The sequence below is a fragment of the Montipora capricornis genome, chromosome 3 (assembly GCF_036669925.1).
Source record: "Montipora capricornis isolate CH-2021 chromosome 3, ASM3666992v2, whole genome shotgun sequence".
NCBI classification, from domain to species: Eukaryota; Metazoa; Cnidaria; class Anthozoa; order Scleractinia; family Acroporidae; genus Montipora; species Montipora capricornis.
In genome coordinates this window covers 11,808,592-11,825,213 of record NC_090885.1, presented here as the reverse complement: position 1 = coordinate 11,825,213, position 16,622 = coordinate 11,808,592, and the positions used below count along the sequence as shown (strand labels likewise).

At 43.8% G+C, this 16,622-nt stretch overlaps 1 protein-coding gene across 1 annotated transcript; it reads left to right on the top strand.

Moving 5' to 3' along the window:
- Positions 1-306: 306 nt before the first annotated feature.
- LOC138039843 (calcium-responsive transcription factor-like) lies at positions 307-5,324 on the top strand. The gene is made up of 5 exons (XM_068885676.1): positions 307-967; positions 1,337-1,601; positions 4,380-4,707; positions 4,818-4,997; positions 5,310-5,324. The coding sequence occupies exons 1-5, from the start codon at positions 307-309 to the stop codon at positions 5,322-5,324; spliced, it is 1,449 nt and encodes a 482-aa protein (XP_068741777.1).
- The last annotated feature ends 11,298 nt before the right edge of the window (positions 5,325-16,622 follow it).

The window sequence follows — 16,622 nt, the reverse complement described above, 5'->3', positions numbered from 1 at the left end:
AGGCAGACATGAACTCGGAAATGGTCCATTAATATGCTCCCTGTGCTTGCGCTTTGTGTGGCATCCGGGAGCTTGAAATGTGTCCCATCTTCACTTGCGGCCTTGTGTGAAAAGGAGGTCTTCTTCCACGCGGTCGAGGCAGTCATTTCGTTGTAAAGCGAGGCTCTCCTCAAAAGTTTGGCGCTTTTATTTATAGCATCTTTCCTGTCTCGCTTTCAAGCGTAAACACTATTCTCTACTTTCATTAACCACAACTCATAATTTTAAATTGCGAAGCGTCGGGCGAGTTTTGGGAGTTTTGTCGCAATGGCCACGGAATCCGCCGAAACTTTGTCGAGCGAGTCTCTTCAGCAACAAATCATAGAATCTGAGCAAGTTTCAGCGGCACAAGTTCTCCAAAACGCCATTTCAGGGAATATTCCGTCAACTATTCAAAGTATTTCGCCGCAAAATGGGGGAATCACCTCAGTGTCTGCTTCATCCTTGCCCGAGACTATGACTACTTCTGAAGCGATAATGGCGACTGAAAGCATTTCAGTTACAACGCAAGGCACCTCCTCGACTCTGGGAACGCAAGAAATCATAGAGGCCAAGTATATTCCACATGTGCAAGTTCAGCATCAAGAGCCTGTCGCCGGAAGTCAGGAAAATTTAGTTATATCCGCTGAAAACGTTGCAGTTGCCACGAGCTCCTCGCTTGAAGTTTCTCCGCAGATAGCGAATTTGTCTGCAGTCGCAACGAATTATCCCTGGGCAGCGAGACTTCATGACTGCGAGTTGATAGGGGATTCCTATCGGGGATATGTTACGGATGAAGTGGAACTCGACCTGATTTTGACTTTGCACAAACAACACACCAATAGTTGCTGGGGAACGAGACAGTCTCCATCATCGGCCAAACCTTCCATTCGCTTGATGTGGAAATCGCAGTATGTACCATATGATGGGATTCCCTTCTTAAATACAGGTACGGTAATCCGCAGTCTTTCCACTGACTGCATCCAAAACAACCCCAAAAGTAGAAAATATGACAAACCAGCTTTTTTTAGCTTTTATAAAATATTTTACCTGGGGTCAATCAATGTGATCATAAATGAATGAAGGGGTAGTTTCCAAAGAAACTGTGGTGCTGCGTCGGTGGGGAAGTAGTATACAAAAATTTGGTTTTATCAACGGAGTTGATAATGTAAATTGGCCACCGTACAGAGATTCTAAAGAATCTACCTGCCGAGACTGGAATATTTGGCGACCTTCTTTCCCGCAATGTGATCATAGTTCATGCAGTCGTTAAGCCGTTTCTCTTTCTTTGTGTGACTTGAACAAAAACCTTTAATAGGTCGAAGAGCAACAGTCATGGAATGTCAATATGGACCGCGAAGAAAAGGGGCTGTGAACAAGAAGCAGCTGGATTACGATGAGCACGGTAACCCATTGAAAAGGCATCGGCCTACTTGCCCGGCCAGGATTTATGTCAAGAAAGTACGCAAATTTCCTGAGTTCAGGATAGATCCAAACCTGGAAGGAAAGAACGTCCGCCAAGCTCAGGAGAGAGCACTGACGGCATTAAGGCTGGCAGGAGTGAACGTTGGAGGAGAAGAGAGGTGATAAGATTGATTTGAATTACTTTCTTCTTATTGTTGTTGTACTTACTTGTTAACTGGCGGAGGGGTTGGCGCAGTGGTAAGATCTCTGCCTTCCAACCCTAAGGTCCCGGGTTCCATTCCCGGTTCTGCCGAGACTGGAATATTTGGCGACCTTCTTTCCCGCTAAAGTTCACTCAGCTTTCCATCCTTCCGAGGTCGGTGGAATGAGTACCAGCATGCATGGACTGCTTAGAAGTGGCTGCAATTTGCGCCTGTATATGCTTCCAGTCCACTGGGGGTAAATTGATCATTGTAAAGCGCCATTGAGACGTTAGTGATAAGGAGGCTATATAAATGCACCACTTTACTTTTTTTTTTTTACTTTTTTTCTGTGTTTATTTTCTTCTTATCTCTTGATACGACACCATCAGGGGTTTTATTAGAAGCCGGGACCCGGGTACTAGCACATAGTACCCACCTTTGCTCAACGGAGGACTCAAGACCAAAAAGCCAGACTATATAATTAATATAGGGGTGCCCGCTTACTCTTTCACAAGGTCACTTCTACTTTTTTTTTGGCATTTTTCACTTTTTCTTCTCCAGGGTGTGGCAGCTTGGAGGGTCACCTTGCAGATGTTGCATTATCAGAAATTATTTTGAGTTCACCCATTGACTCCTCAACTGCCATCCTTCATGTGGAAGCGTCTAGTTTCAAGGGTTTTCCATTTCAAATTATTCAACAACATTCATATAATATTAGGTCAACAGACCTAATATCATATGAAGAACCCGCAATAACCCTTCCTGCTCGGTTTTGAATATTTTTCAGTTTAACTTTCAATTGCTTACCGCAAGTATCCCACAAAGGCAAATAGTAATCAAAGTAAGGTTGTATAAGTGATTTATATAAATTTACGAGGGATACCTAAGCAGGACGAAAGATTGAATTCTTCTCAACTCTCCTACACCAGTGCATGCCTTTTTTCAAACGAGTGTCAAAAGTCAGCCTTTCATCTAAAAGGACTCCCAGACATTTTTATTAGAGGGAACGTATGAAACCAGATTATTGTCAATGTAGATAAGATTAGATAAATCCCCTGACTTATAATTCAAATTATTTATTGAGCCAATAAGCATTAGCTTAGTTTTATTTGGATGGAATTAAAGCCCATTAACAGTGAGCCAGTTACTAAGAGTTTCTAAATCAGAATTTAAATTATTGGCAAGTACCTCTGCATCAAAACCAGTGGCAAAGATTTGAGTATCGTCAGCATATAAACAGGGTGTAGTAAATTCCAAGCAGTTTGGTTTAAATCATTAATATAGATAAGGAATAGCAAAGGGCCAAGGATAGAGCCTTGGGGAACTCCACAGAGTATGTTTCTTGGAGTAGATAAGCATCCATTTACGAGACAATGTTGTTTTCGTTCAGATAAGATAAGACTTAAACCACATTGATCAATTCTCTCTCACTGACTCCATAAAACTGGACTTTCTCTAGTAAAATGGAATGACCAACTGAGTTGAAGGCTTTTTGAATGTCAAGAAAAACTACTCCTGTTAATTTTCCCTCATTCTTATTCTCAAAGTAAAATCTATAAGTCTCACACTTAGGAGTCAGTGGGTTAAATTGTGCAACAGCCCACCTGGTAATCATGACTGCCAATGATATTACATGTGGAACATTTCGTTTTGCCAGACCTTAACCTTCAGTGTTCCAGCTTGCCTTGCAGCTAGCACCAAGACGCCCCCATTTGAAGAGTAAAAATAATTATCTGGCATTAGAGTAAAATCTGTTCAGTCTCCCTCCTAGGAGGAGTCATTGGTTTAAATAATTTGAAAACTATTAATTTTTCTCTTCAAAGAGAAACCTTGTCAGGAGCGTCAGAATTCTGAAGCAAATTTGCAATAGTTATGCCTAGCATTGCTAATAAATCTAAGCACCAGCTACACAGCTACACACAACAATAGAGTTAGCATCAGGGTTCATTTCACTTGTATTTAGGGTTTTTAAATTGCTTATGTTTACTTGAAGAGCTTAGTTTGGGGGCTTAGTTTGTGATGTTTATTGCCTGTATTTCTACAAGAAGGCACAAATTATGCTAAATGCAAGGAGAAGGGAAAGAGGGTTAACTACATGTACATGATACTTGTTGCCTGCATAGGAGGTAGTTTGGGGTGTTTTTCAAAAGGCTTGCCATCAGTACCATCAGTTTTTCTGAAACTCCCAATTCCAGTCATGTGTGACACACAGCTGTTCAGTGTCAAGTGCAAGTGTCAAAGTGAAAGAAAGCCAAAGACCATTCTTATCCAGACTGTTATACTGATAGATGCACACCTTCATTATGCAGGTCAAACCTTGATGCTGAGAGGTCTCTTCAAGAGATCATTGACAACAGGGGGATTTCTTGACTGAATCCACTCATAGTTTGATTGATATGATTTTAACATCAGCCAATCAGGAAACCATTTGCTCAGTCCACTGGCAAAAAGAGTTTTAGAAGTCTGATTCAAGGATTGATTGCAGGCTTTTTTTTCTCATGGAAATTGAGAGGGTGCTTGGTAATAATACTGAGTCTTAGCTCTGTTTAATTTGTAGTATATAAGTTCTGTTTGGTTCTCGGATTCATCACTCAATGGCAATCTGCTTTTCTTGAATTTAGTGCAGTGCAAGAAAATTAATAATTATTGTATTAAACTTCTTGGTGAAATTAATGTGTGCACCAGGAGAATCATATTGCTTATAGTCTCAACTAGCAATTTGATCAATATCAATAGTTTTTCACATTCCCCCAGGTACTATGTTCAACTCCCGTTGCCGATAGCACATGAATATCATGATATGGATGACATTCCTTTGGATCCTGATGAAACTGAAGCTCAAGGACAGCGCCTCAATCCTGATGTCATGCATAAGATCCGTGAACTTGTTGCAAGGGGAGTTAGTGGTATTTATGTCGTCAAGCACTGCTTGAAGGAGTACGTGGAGAAGGAACTGTTTGGAAATATGGAACCACCTCCCCGGCATAACAAGTCATATTTCCCTACCATTATTGATATCCAGAATCATATTCACCAGGCACAGATGGCGCTAGCTACTGGAAATCTCTTACCTCTTCCACCAGTGAGTGTTGAGGTTGTTTAAAGGTCTTGTAAGGTTTATACAGATCACAATGTACTTCTATATTCCATATAGTAAACAGTATAAATTATTATTAATTTTGTTTCTTTTAGCTGGCAGAGCTCCCACATACTTCACCCCACTTAAAGGAAAAGACACGTAAACGGAAGCACACACCAGAAAAACTCTCTCAGTCATCTCAAACAACAGCGGATGCCGCAATTGCTAGCATTCAACAGCAATACCAGTCAGCAGGATTAACTGCTCAGGATCAAGAGCACATAATTCAGCAGGTAAAGTGTACTTTTAGGGGCAGATTTATTGGAGAAGAAGTCTTGATCAAGCTGGGTAGCTAAAAGTAAAATGAATGATACTGTAAAAATAATTTTAATAATAATAATAATAATAATAATAATAATAATAATAATAATAATATTTATTTATTATCTTGTGTTCAGATAATCGATTCTGCAAAGCAGAAATTTCATATTGTGGGACCACATCTTAAATTTTTTACCCCTTAACTGTGAATTTGATTCCAATATCAATCCTGTTAATATTAATTTTTGTTCATTTGGTTGAAAATTATTTTCTTATCTTGTCAGCTCACTCCAGGTTGAAACACCCTACCTGGTCAGCAAAAACATTCTAAAAAACTAAAACTTCTTTACAAAAGAATTTGTCCCTTAGGCATTCTGAAAAACATTCTGAAAAACTTTCTAATTTAATCTATTCACCACAATTCATGGCGTGGCAGGGGAGAGGAACAGAACTTTCGTTCCAATTGACACCTAACCCCTATATCCATAGATCAGACCACAACACCGGCTACTCCATGCCCTACTCTTCTTGAATAGGGTGGGTTCTTTAACGTCCCACAGAATTTATACCCAAGGGACCTCCGGCTTATAGTCCTTATCCGAAAAGAATCGAAAGTCTAGACATTTGCAGATGTCATTACAAAGGCAGTACTTTCTCCTCAGTTATTTAAAGACCCTGAGTGTTGGTCCGGCTGGAGTTGAACTCACAACCTCCCATGTGACAGCCCGGTGCTCAACCAACTGAGCCACCAGTGCACACTGAAAAATTAAAACTTCTTTGCAAAAGAATTTGTCCCTTAGGCTACGATAAAGCTACTAGTCTTTTCTAAACATATTTGGTGCCAAATAATGGGCCTTTCTAAAGCCTTGAAAACCATACTGCATCTTTCAGCCAAAGCTTTTGATTTCATTTAACAGCTTTGTTTTGCTAGCTGGCTTCAAGATGTAGTATTCTGCCATTTTTATGGGCTGACATTGCAAATTACTAAAACCTGTAATGATAAATATTATATTAACGCCCACGTCGCCAGTGGAGGGTAGGTGCCCAGGAAGCCTGGGGGCTGCAACCGCAGTCACATCCCCAAGGCGCTAGAACACCCGACTGGCCTGCCCAACCCGCAACCAAGCCACGAGCCTCCCGCGCCAGGCCCCCCTAAGGAACCCGTCACACTTGAGCCAGATAGCTCAGTGGAATAATAATAATAATAATAATAATAATAATAATAATAATAATAATAATAATAATAATAATAACACACAAAAAAAAAAGAGCACAAAAAAAAAGAAAGGGGGGGAGAGGGAGGGAACGCCGAGAACCACTAAACTCCTAAACCGACTCACAACGCCACGCCAACAAACACGCTGCAAGCACATTGGACAACGCATGCACTACGCAGGAATACCGCTGAACCATGTCAGCCCCAGGGCTCCCCCAACCTAAAGAGTGCTGCAAACGCTACAAAAACGCATAACAACGCTAACAAACGCCTGCAAAACGCTACTGACCGGACTAGCTCCCGGTCGTGAACCATGTAACTATAACAAACGCTACAGAACGCACCAAAACGCTGAACAACGCTACCAGACGGCCAAGACACTAACAACCGCCTGCAAAACACTACTAACCAGACTAGCTCCTAGTCGTTAACTATGTTAAATTTTATTTAACTATATTTAACGCCCACGTCGCCAGTGGAGGGTAGGTGCCCAGGAAGCCTGGGGGCTGCAACCGCAGTCACATCCCCAAGGCGCTAGAACACCCGACTGGCCTGCCCAACCCGCAACCAAGCCACGAGCCCCCCGCGCCATGCCGAAGGGATCTCCGGGTAAGAAGAACCCGGAGCAAGGGGGCTCGGGGCAACTAGGCCTAAGCCCCCGATAGCCCAAACCTGAGGCACCCACCCCCGCTGGTAACCAGAGAAATCCACTACCTGTTACGCCACCAGCTGGGAGGAAACACGGACAATGGAACTAACTGGAGTTCTGATATAGATCTGGTATGCCTCGCTCGACCAACGCCCCAAGGTTTTGATCAGGTGATCCGGAACACCACGTGCCGCTGCAGTGGTCGCCGCCCCAATCCGGAAACTATGGCCGGAGTAGGCGCCGGAGTACCCAGCCCCATGTAGGGTAGACTGCAAAAAGGATGATAGCTGCTGCCGGGTAAGAGGACGACCATCACTAAACAAGAGCAGGGGCCCTGGAGCAGACCCACGCAGAGACAAGTACGTGCCCAACGCTGTTATGGGGCACACAGAGCCCGAGCCACGCCCCAAGTAGATATCACAACCCGCACGGAAGGGGTCTGTCTTGGAACACTTGATACGGACTTTGAAACAAGAGGGATTCACCAAGGAGTCCGCTTGCAGGTCGCTAACAGTCATATGGGTGTGAGGATCAAAGGCCGAGTTGACCGTGAATTCGCCCGCACGCAAAAACCCAAAAAATGCCAAGCAGCACGCAGCCCACAACATCACATGGTCTCTAGTAGACAGGTCCAAAGAGCACTGAATGACCTTCAGATGATCAACGGTGATAGGTAGGCGCCTGGGTGACACTGGACCTTGAACTCGCTTAATACCCCTTAGCAGACGCTGCAAACGAAGACAGTTGACTAGCGGGTCGGGAAGGCCATGGTCAATGTGAAGGGAGCGCACTGCTGATAGATAGACCTTGATGGAGGAATGGTTCAGGTTGTCGGCCAGGAAGGAAGCAAAGCGCATGAGAGTCTCCTCAGTGGCTGGGGGGATGGAGCCATCCTGGTTTGCACGACCATCCTGGCGGCAAAAGTCTGTAAATCGACGTTGGGCGGATCGGTACACTCGTCGGGTGGAAGGTGCAAGACCTTGGGTAAGTAAGAACCGACACTTCTGAGTCAAGGCATCTGAAGCGCTGCCAGAAGGGAAGCAGGAATAGGAGACGGGGTTGGGTCGGCCTGTGGCTCCAGGCGTCTGAACCGCTGAAATTGGAATCGAGAGAGTGCATCAGCAACTGGATTAGCTTTGCCTCGAACAGATGAAGCTGTAAATGAGAAGGAATGATGGATGGCCAGCATAGTCAAATAACGCAGCAACACCATTAAGTTTTTGTCCCGCGAGGTGCCAGACTTAAGTACAGCCACCACAGACTCGTTGTCACAAAAGAACTCGACCCGCCGAGATACCCACTGACAGCCCCACAGATAGGCTGCCACTACAATTGGGAAGAGCTCCTTGTACGCTATAGATGAGGAACTTTGTGCAGCTGACCAGGCACCAGCAAACCAGTGGGATTTAAAAATAGCTCCATAGCCCAACGAGCCCGCTGCATCCGATGAGACCTGGAAGTCCGGGAGAGGTGCCCATGTGGGCATGCAGAAAAAACTGAGGCCATCCCAAGTTTGGAACAGTTCCCGCCACCAGGTTAAATCCCGCCGAAATTCCTGGTTAAGCCTAATGGGGTGATCATCACGGCGAAAGGCACAAAGCAAGTCGATCATCCGGCGAAGGAATGTCCTACCCTGTGGGGCGACCTTGCAGGCGTGATGGAGATGGCCAATCAGGGATTCCAGCTCGCGACGTTTACAAAAACGTTTTGCTGACCACTCATCTAACAGTGAAACAATCCTATCTCTCTTGTCAGTCGGAAGGCGAGCCTGAAGATTCTCGGAGTCAAGTTCAATCCCAAGGATTGTAAGACGAGTCGCGGGTCCCTCCAACTTATCTGGATTAAGGGGAAGGCCAAGTTTTGAACACAGACGAACGCAGGTTTGAAGGTTGTTGTGGCACACAGGGGACGCCGGTGGGCCCAAAGTGAGGAAATCGTCCAAGTAATGACGGAGAAATGTAACCTCATAATTGTGAACCAGGATCCATTCAACCAGGTCTGCAATGGCGGTGAAAATAAATGGTGCTGAACGCAGCCCAAAAGGGAGCACCAAATCCACAAAATATTGCCCACGCCACTTCATGCCAAGAAGGGGGCGATCGTCTGGGTGGATAGCCACATTCCGATATGCACTGGCCACGTCGAACTTGGCCATTAACGTTCCTCGACCCAGAGACATTATGCCATCAATGAAAGCATCCACTGAAACATACTGAACTGTAAACGGGGGCTTAGGGATGCCGTCATTGACGCTTTGCCCCTCTGGGGATGATAGGTCTAAAATGAGACGCCACTTCCCAGGCTGATTAGTTTTGGGGATCACCCCGAAACGACTTATTTGCAATGACGGAAGCGGGGGCACTGGAAAAGGACCTGCCACCCTGCCAGAAGAGACTTCAGCTTGCAAGTAGGAGTCAATCACTGATGGGTGCTCAGCCGAGCTACGCATGTTTGAAGATGCAGATTTGAGGGACACCAAGGATGGGTCAAAGCCTATCCGAAATCCATCCCGTATGCCAGAAGTCACAAATGCCACAGCTGACTTGTTGGGATGGTGGCATAATTCGGCTTGAAATTGATCCAACTGTAATGGTGTGACCTGAGACACCGGAGATAACGGGGCAAAAGAGACAACTGGAACGCTGGGCTTAACTGGAACAGAAACGGGAACTGAGACTGGAACTGAAACTGGAACAGGACAAAACAACTTTGCCAACTGAGGCAATCCATTCGGCTGGCGAGGCAACGCAATCACATCATTCAAACTATGTACAAACACAACACTGGGCGAACCTCGCCCCTCAGTACTGTCCCCTGCTCCCTCCAGGGGAGGGGGAGCGGGAACGGGAACGAAATCCAGCTGAGCGGGGAAAGGGGCAGTTAGCCTTGGTATGCTCTCCCTCGCAATTGCTGCAGTTGTGGCGGAACTTGCACTTCCCAAATAGCCACCGGCATTTCCCTTCATTCCAGGAATGGCAGAATGGTGTGCGTCGGTGGGAGTCTGGGCTGTCTGAGGAAGACTGAGGAAACCCGGAAAGGGAAGACGGCCTTGGTTGCAGTGAGGACGATGCTGGCAAACGCAAATGAAAACTATACAGATCCAAATTCATTTTGGACCAATCCGTAAGGCCTGAGGCAGCGGCATCCCTTCTGAAGGCCAGATCGTATTCAAGCCAAGCCAGACCTGGATATTGGCGGGCTGTTTGAATAATGAGCAGCTTATATCTGGTCAAGTCTAACCAACGCAGGGGGTGAGAGGCGCACAGGACCAGCTGGAAAATCGTGAAGGCTTCAGTCCAAGTAAGAATATCCTTGATTTCAACCTGCCTGCGTTTTACATTGGACACCAGGAGTTTACCCTCCAGGAAGGTCTGTGGTTCCTGATCCCCAGCTCGGAGATTGACTGTAAGTAGATCCGCCAACTCCACGAACTGGCCCTCGATGATCTTCTTGGCCAATTTTGCCGGGACTGGTGCATGACCAGGACCAACAATGAAAGCCTTATCAGACGTAGGCACTGATCCAGAGTTACCAAAACTTGGCAGGCTGCCGGATACACTGGGACTCGCGAATGGAGAGGTAATGGGGGCCATGAAGCGGGCCGAGCTTGAGTCAGTGATGGCCGACACAGGAGAAAAGGTAGGAATGAAGGCCGGCAAAGTAAACGTACCTGATGACGCCCCAAAAGCCATAGACGAGACATTGACATCACAAGAAACAGCAGTCGATCCAGAGGAGCTAGATGGAGTGACGCCAACAGAAGTGCCAAGGACGGAAGGGGGTAATGGCGAGGGGGCGCTCCCTTGAATTGAAGAGATGATAGTCGGAAGAGTGCTTCCAAGCGCGCGAACAACAGCCTCGGCGATCGAATCGACGGCCAAAGGCGCCACGGGGCCAGAGGGAGCCGTAGAAACCACCATCGGCGCGGGCGACAAGAGAGGTATGTCCTCCGAACGAAGTCCGGCGGACAAGCTATTGTTGGTTGAACGAGGTGGGTTCGGCATGATGTATGATCGAACACCAACCAGCGACGAGCGAGTTAGAGGCGACCACGAAAAAGAAGTGAAAAACGAACCAACAAACACGACAGAGAGCGAGAAAAAACCGCGGGCGATGAAGGACGAAGTCCTTTGGCCACGCTAACGGATCGGCGAGCACACTACGGTCCAGGGACGAAAGAGCGACGAGTGAAGGAAAGACAAACCAATAAACACGACAGCCGCCGAAGAAAAACCCTGGTCGATGACTGACGAAATCCTTAGAATTTATTCCTTTGTTGACCACAACTGGGAACCGCTACACTAAGCCCGCCAAAATAAACGTATCGGAGCACACGATGGTCCGAAGCACGAAAGAGCGATGAGCGAGTAAAGACAAACCAACAGACACGACAGAGGGCGAGGAAACCACGGTCGATGACGGAAGAAATCCTTGTGTTTTCTCTATTGTTGTTTTTCTTTTGTTGACCACAACTGGGAACCGCTACACTAAGCCCGCCAAAGAAACGCCACGCTATCTGAGCGACGAGCCGACTATCGGAACTGGTACAAGAGAAGATAAGACGAACCACAACACGGCGGTGAAGACGAGATGGAGACGGTCGAAGATCGAAGAACTTCTATTTCAACCTGGACAGCGACCGAGATAGCCAACGAAGCGAGAAGAAGAACGCCGAGAACCACTAAACTCCTAAACCGACTCACAACGCCACGCCAACAAACACGCTGCAAGCACATTGGACAACGCATGCACTACGCAGGAATACCGCTGAACCATGTCAGCCCCAGGGCTCCCCCAACCTAAAGAGTGCTGCAAACGCTACAAAAACGCATAACAACGCTAACAAACGCCTGCAAAACGCTACTGACCGGACTAGCTCCCGGTCGTGAACCATGTAACTATAACAAACGCTACAGAACGCACCAAAACGCTGAACAACGCTACCAGACGGCCAAGACACTAACAACCGCCTGCAAAACACTACTAACCAGACTAGCTCCTAGTCGTTAACTATGTTAAATTTTATTTAACTATATTTTATAATTAACAAAAACTTACAAGTCTTAATTAACTAATATGACTAAAAGGAAAGTGTTCAGATGACATGGTGACAATAAACTATTTACCTGGTACCAGTTGCTGGTAAATTAGCAACTAGTAGTCTACACAAAAGCTCTGGTGGAATAGGCTATTTTACAGTTGTTTGCACAGCGACCAGGCCTATGAATGGCTGCAAGGCTGCCGGTGACCTTGCATTGATACAGCCCCCACTGCTTTTATCATGTAAATTAGGTTGTTGTAATGCTAATTAGTCCATATTAACATTACAAAAGCATGAAGGTTTTTTATCAAATCATGGTCACCGGCAGCCTCGCTTCCATTCTTAGGCCAGGTAACTTAGCTACAACTGTAAAATGGTCTATTATATCAACCTTAAAATCTTGGTGGAACTGCTTAAGTACTAGGAAAAAAGAAATACAAATAAATTAAGCCGCCACCAACACAACAGTAGTCTCTATAACACATTTAAGTATGTGAAGTTATGCTGTTTACAGAGTACTCATGTGGGGAAATTTATACATGTGACTGTACATTGAGATACATGTACCTGTATTCAAGAAGGGAATCCCATCATATGGTACATACTGCAATTTCCACATCAAGCAAATCAAAATTTTGAGTGATGATGAGGAGTGTCTTAGGGCCGATTTACACGGTACGACTTTGTCGCATGCGACAACGGCTTACGACAGGCCCACGACATGATTTGCGATTGTTGGGTACGTCAGAAAAAATGTCGTAGCATTTTAAAACATGTTTTAAAACGCTGCGACAATCGTAAAGTCATGTCGTAGACCTGACGTGAGCTTGTCGCATGCGACAAAATCGCATCGTGTAAATCGGCCCTTATAATTCCCCACCAACTATTCTTTCAGATGAATTAACTCCTAAGAGTAACCTACGTACATACATGTAACTTAATGATAAAAGAATTGTGGCTGGGTAAACAGTAGATATTGTCATCAATGCAATGGTCTCTTGATAAAAGAAATGTTATATTGTCAACAGGCCAACAGAGAGAACTATCAAGAAAGTGAAACTCAGCTGGAGATCATTCAAGGCTCTGATGGACAAACTGCAGAGGTAGATATCTCCAGCCAACCACAGATTCTCATCACACAGGGCTCTGGTCCAGGGCGAGATGAAGGTAATTGTAACAAGAGGCTATTAAATATTATTCTACCTGTAGCTTACATGTATATTTTGTAGGTCATTTTGTTTCAACCTTGGTCAACTTGTTTCAACCAAGGTCAATTTGGGCCCGGTACAAAAAAAAAAAAAGAAAACTCTAGCTGATAAGCCACTGATCTGAAATTTGTGCATGATGTAAAGTTAGAAAGCAAGACACTACAAAATTGTTGTGATGACTTTTTGTGCACATTGGAATATTTTGTTTTAAAGGTAATTGACTTTCAAGTGTGTTTTCTACCATCAACAAAATACAGTGTAGATTGCTTAATGCTACTGAGTGTATGAATGTAGCTGAAGGGTAGTAATGGAATTTCATAGTGCTCACATTCTCTACAAATCCTTAATAAAAGTAATTTCATGTCATTGTTTGGTAGAAGGTACATGTAGATGACTGGCAACCCTTTATGAGATTATTATTAACTTGAAAGTTAATTTTTGTGTTTTTACTTAGGTCAAGTTGTCATTGTGGTAAATGCCAGCAGTTTCTTCTCTGGTCAGTCCGATTCAGAGACACCAACAACACTCTCTCTGACCATACCGGCTTCACAAGTAGCCAGCCTCAGCCATGCCTCTTTACAGGCTGGTACTGGTGCACAGACAGTGACCTTCATACCACAGCAAACAAATACATCGCCACAGACAACAGCAACTCCACAAACTGTTGCATTCATCCCTCAGTCATTAGACAACAGTCGTAGCGCTGTGGCCTTTTTGGCCTCACAGCAAACAGAAAACCCAAGTCAAGTGCCAGTGTCGCAGTCATATGTGACGCCACATGGACAGTCAAGTAACATCTTGAGCATGTTGGATACTGCACTGCAAGCTTCTTCAGCAACTTCAACACCCATGGTCCGAGTTGGAACAAATCTTGAAACTGTTCAGATTGCTGGTGGTGGACAGCTGTCTGACACTGGTTAGAAATAAATATTTATTGATTGTGAATTAAATTTGGCTAGTTCATGAGGTCTGCTTGCAGCAGCAAGTGAAAAAGCAACCAACTCAAGGAGCATGTAACAAATTACAAACTTTAAAGTGCTTCTATGATGAAAGCTCAAATTTGGAAAAAAAATAAAGACAGCAAACTTTGAAGTTCAAATTATAAGTTTATTATTAATGGAAGCAACAATGACAAATAAGTATGGTTTCAAAACACTAGCGCAATGGTTGTTACAATTAGACTGGCACAAGACTCTATCGACTTAAGTCGAGGGGGAAAAAGTGCGAGTCTGCTAATTATGGGATTAATTAGCAACTACCAGAATTGTTTCCACACAAAAACGTGCACACCAAGCTTTACAAAATCATTAAGTTTGGTGTTAATAGACCAATATTAAGCGAGATAGAGCCATTAAAAACGTCAAAATATTACAAAGAAATGTATGGCCAGTGAACACGGCGTACAAATGATCAACATTCTTTGTAAGTTTTGACGTATTTAAATGGCTGTATCTCAGTCAAAATTAGCCCGATTAACACCAAGCGTGAGGATTTTGTAAATCTCAGTGTGCTCGTTCTGACTATATGGATCAATAATTGCTGATCCTATGACTTACCTAGTCCCTTTGGCTTGAATCAGGCTAAAGCAAACAGCTTTGTGGAGGAATGGAGGTTCCCTGTAGTTTAGTGTTCAGTTGTGCGAGTAAAGTGAAATTAATTGCTTGAAAGAACTCTCAGCGAAACAAGAATCGCAAATGAACACTTAAGATACAAAATGGCTCCTTTAGCCACCACACCATGAAAAAGCGAAAAAAAAGACAATGATCAATAACAACACGCTTTCAGTTTGTTATATGTTTATATTCAGTCACATCTTGAGAAGTTATTTTAGAAACTCCCACCTCAGATGTTTCCGTAGATAAGCCACACCCCCGATTTTTGATTTGAATTTTGAGAAAAAAGGTCCCTCTTATTCATGGACTTTGTCTTAGCAAGGCTAGAAAGGCTATTAGCATTAAAACAAAAGAATATTTCCTTTGGCTGCCATTATGAAAGAGGTCTGTGGTCTGACCTTTTACAGTGTATTTGATTTGGTTGCTTCTTAGGGGTTCAGGTGACAGGGTAATGATTGGAGGAACAGCAGTTTAAAGCCCAATGCTTTTTTGTCTCAGCCAGAATTTTTGGCTCACCTCTTAACACTGTGTACTGTATGAACTAGTGGGGAATTTAAGAAACGACGACGGTTTACGACTACGACAACGCAACAAAACAATATCATTGGTTTAAAAGAGCATAAATAATCGTGCTGCATGTGCAGCACAGATTTTAGCAAGTATGTTTGATGTCCTCTACATAACGACGACGTGAAATCACCAATTTGAATTTTGACGACAACGTAAGCATGCAACAGAGAATCCTTCATTCTCTATTTTAAATTTGAAACAGCTCGTACTGATTATTTTTAGGATACTTTGCCAACATTGTACGACGCGACTAGACTGAATAATCGCGAAAGACTAACAATAGAGCCAAGTTATATTTGAGGTGACGTTTTCATCGACCATCGCAGTCGTAGATCTTAAATTCCCTAGCCATCTAGTTATTATCAGCACATAGTAAAGGCTTCTTTCTTTTTACACTGAGATACTTTGATGTTTGATGTCATCGTTGTGGTCAACTTACATGGATGACGAATAAAGGTGTTACCTACTGTCCATGTAACATGATAATCATAAATGAATGAAAAACAGATCATGCTTGGCAAACTAAAAACAGAATTGATTCAAAGAGCTCATTTCATTATTAAAATGCCCCTAAGACAAAATATCAGTTCCTATTTTTCTTTGGACTTCAAAACTATCAAAGTTTTAAGCCTTGATTTCAGAAAGACAACTGTTTATATTTACTGGAAATTCTGTTTATGATCTGCCTTTACTAACTTTAAGATCTTGAGAGAGCTGGATTGCGGAGAAAATGATGTCAAAGGCTCACCAGTTTAAGAATGCAATGCGTGTGTACGCCGCAGAATTAATATGCAGCATGGGAGTTTTGGGCCTTCAGACTTTTAAACCCACTTTTTGCATTATATAAAATGCATCACACGCTGAAATTTTAAGTTAGTGAGCCTTTGATGTCACTTTTCCCTGGACCCAACCCTCTGAGGTCCAATCGGTCAGTTTTGAATGTGAGTAATAGCGAACCATGAAATCCGAAACGTACACTCAAAGTAAACGGCCTTTGGAGAAAAATAAAAGCTCAAAATTTTGCCAGTCAGGTGTTAGGCAAACATACTTTTCAAAATCTGGAGGAAAAAAGGCGGTAATTTATTGTTTTATTACAGGGGCACTTTAAATATTAGGGCTACATGTATTTCATGTCAAAAGGGGTCAATAGATAATGCTTGTAGCAACTTCTGCACCATATATTCCTAAACAAGAACATCCTTTCAAAAATAGTGATAATTATTTATTATTACTATTTTTGAAATGATATTCTGGTTTTCTGGCAACTTTTCAAATGGTAAAGTCAAGATTCACATATCAT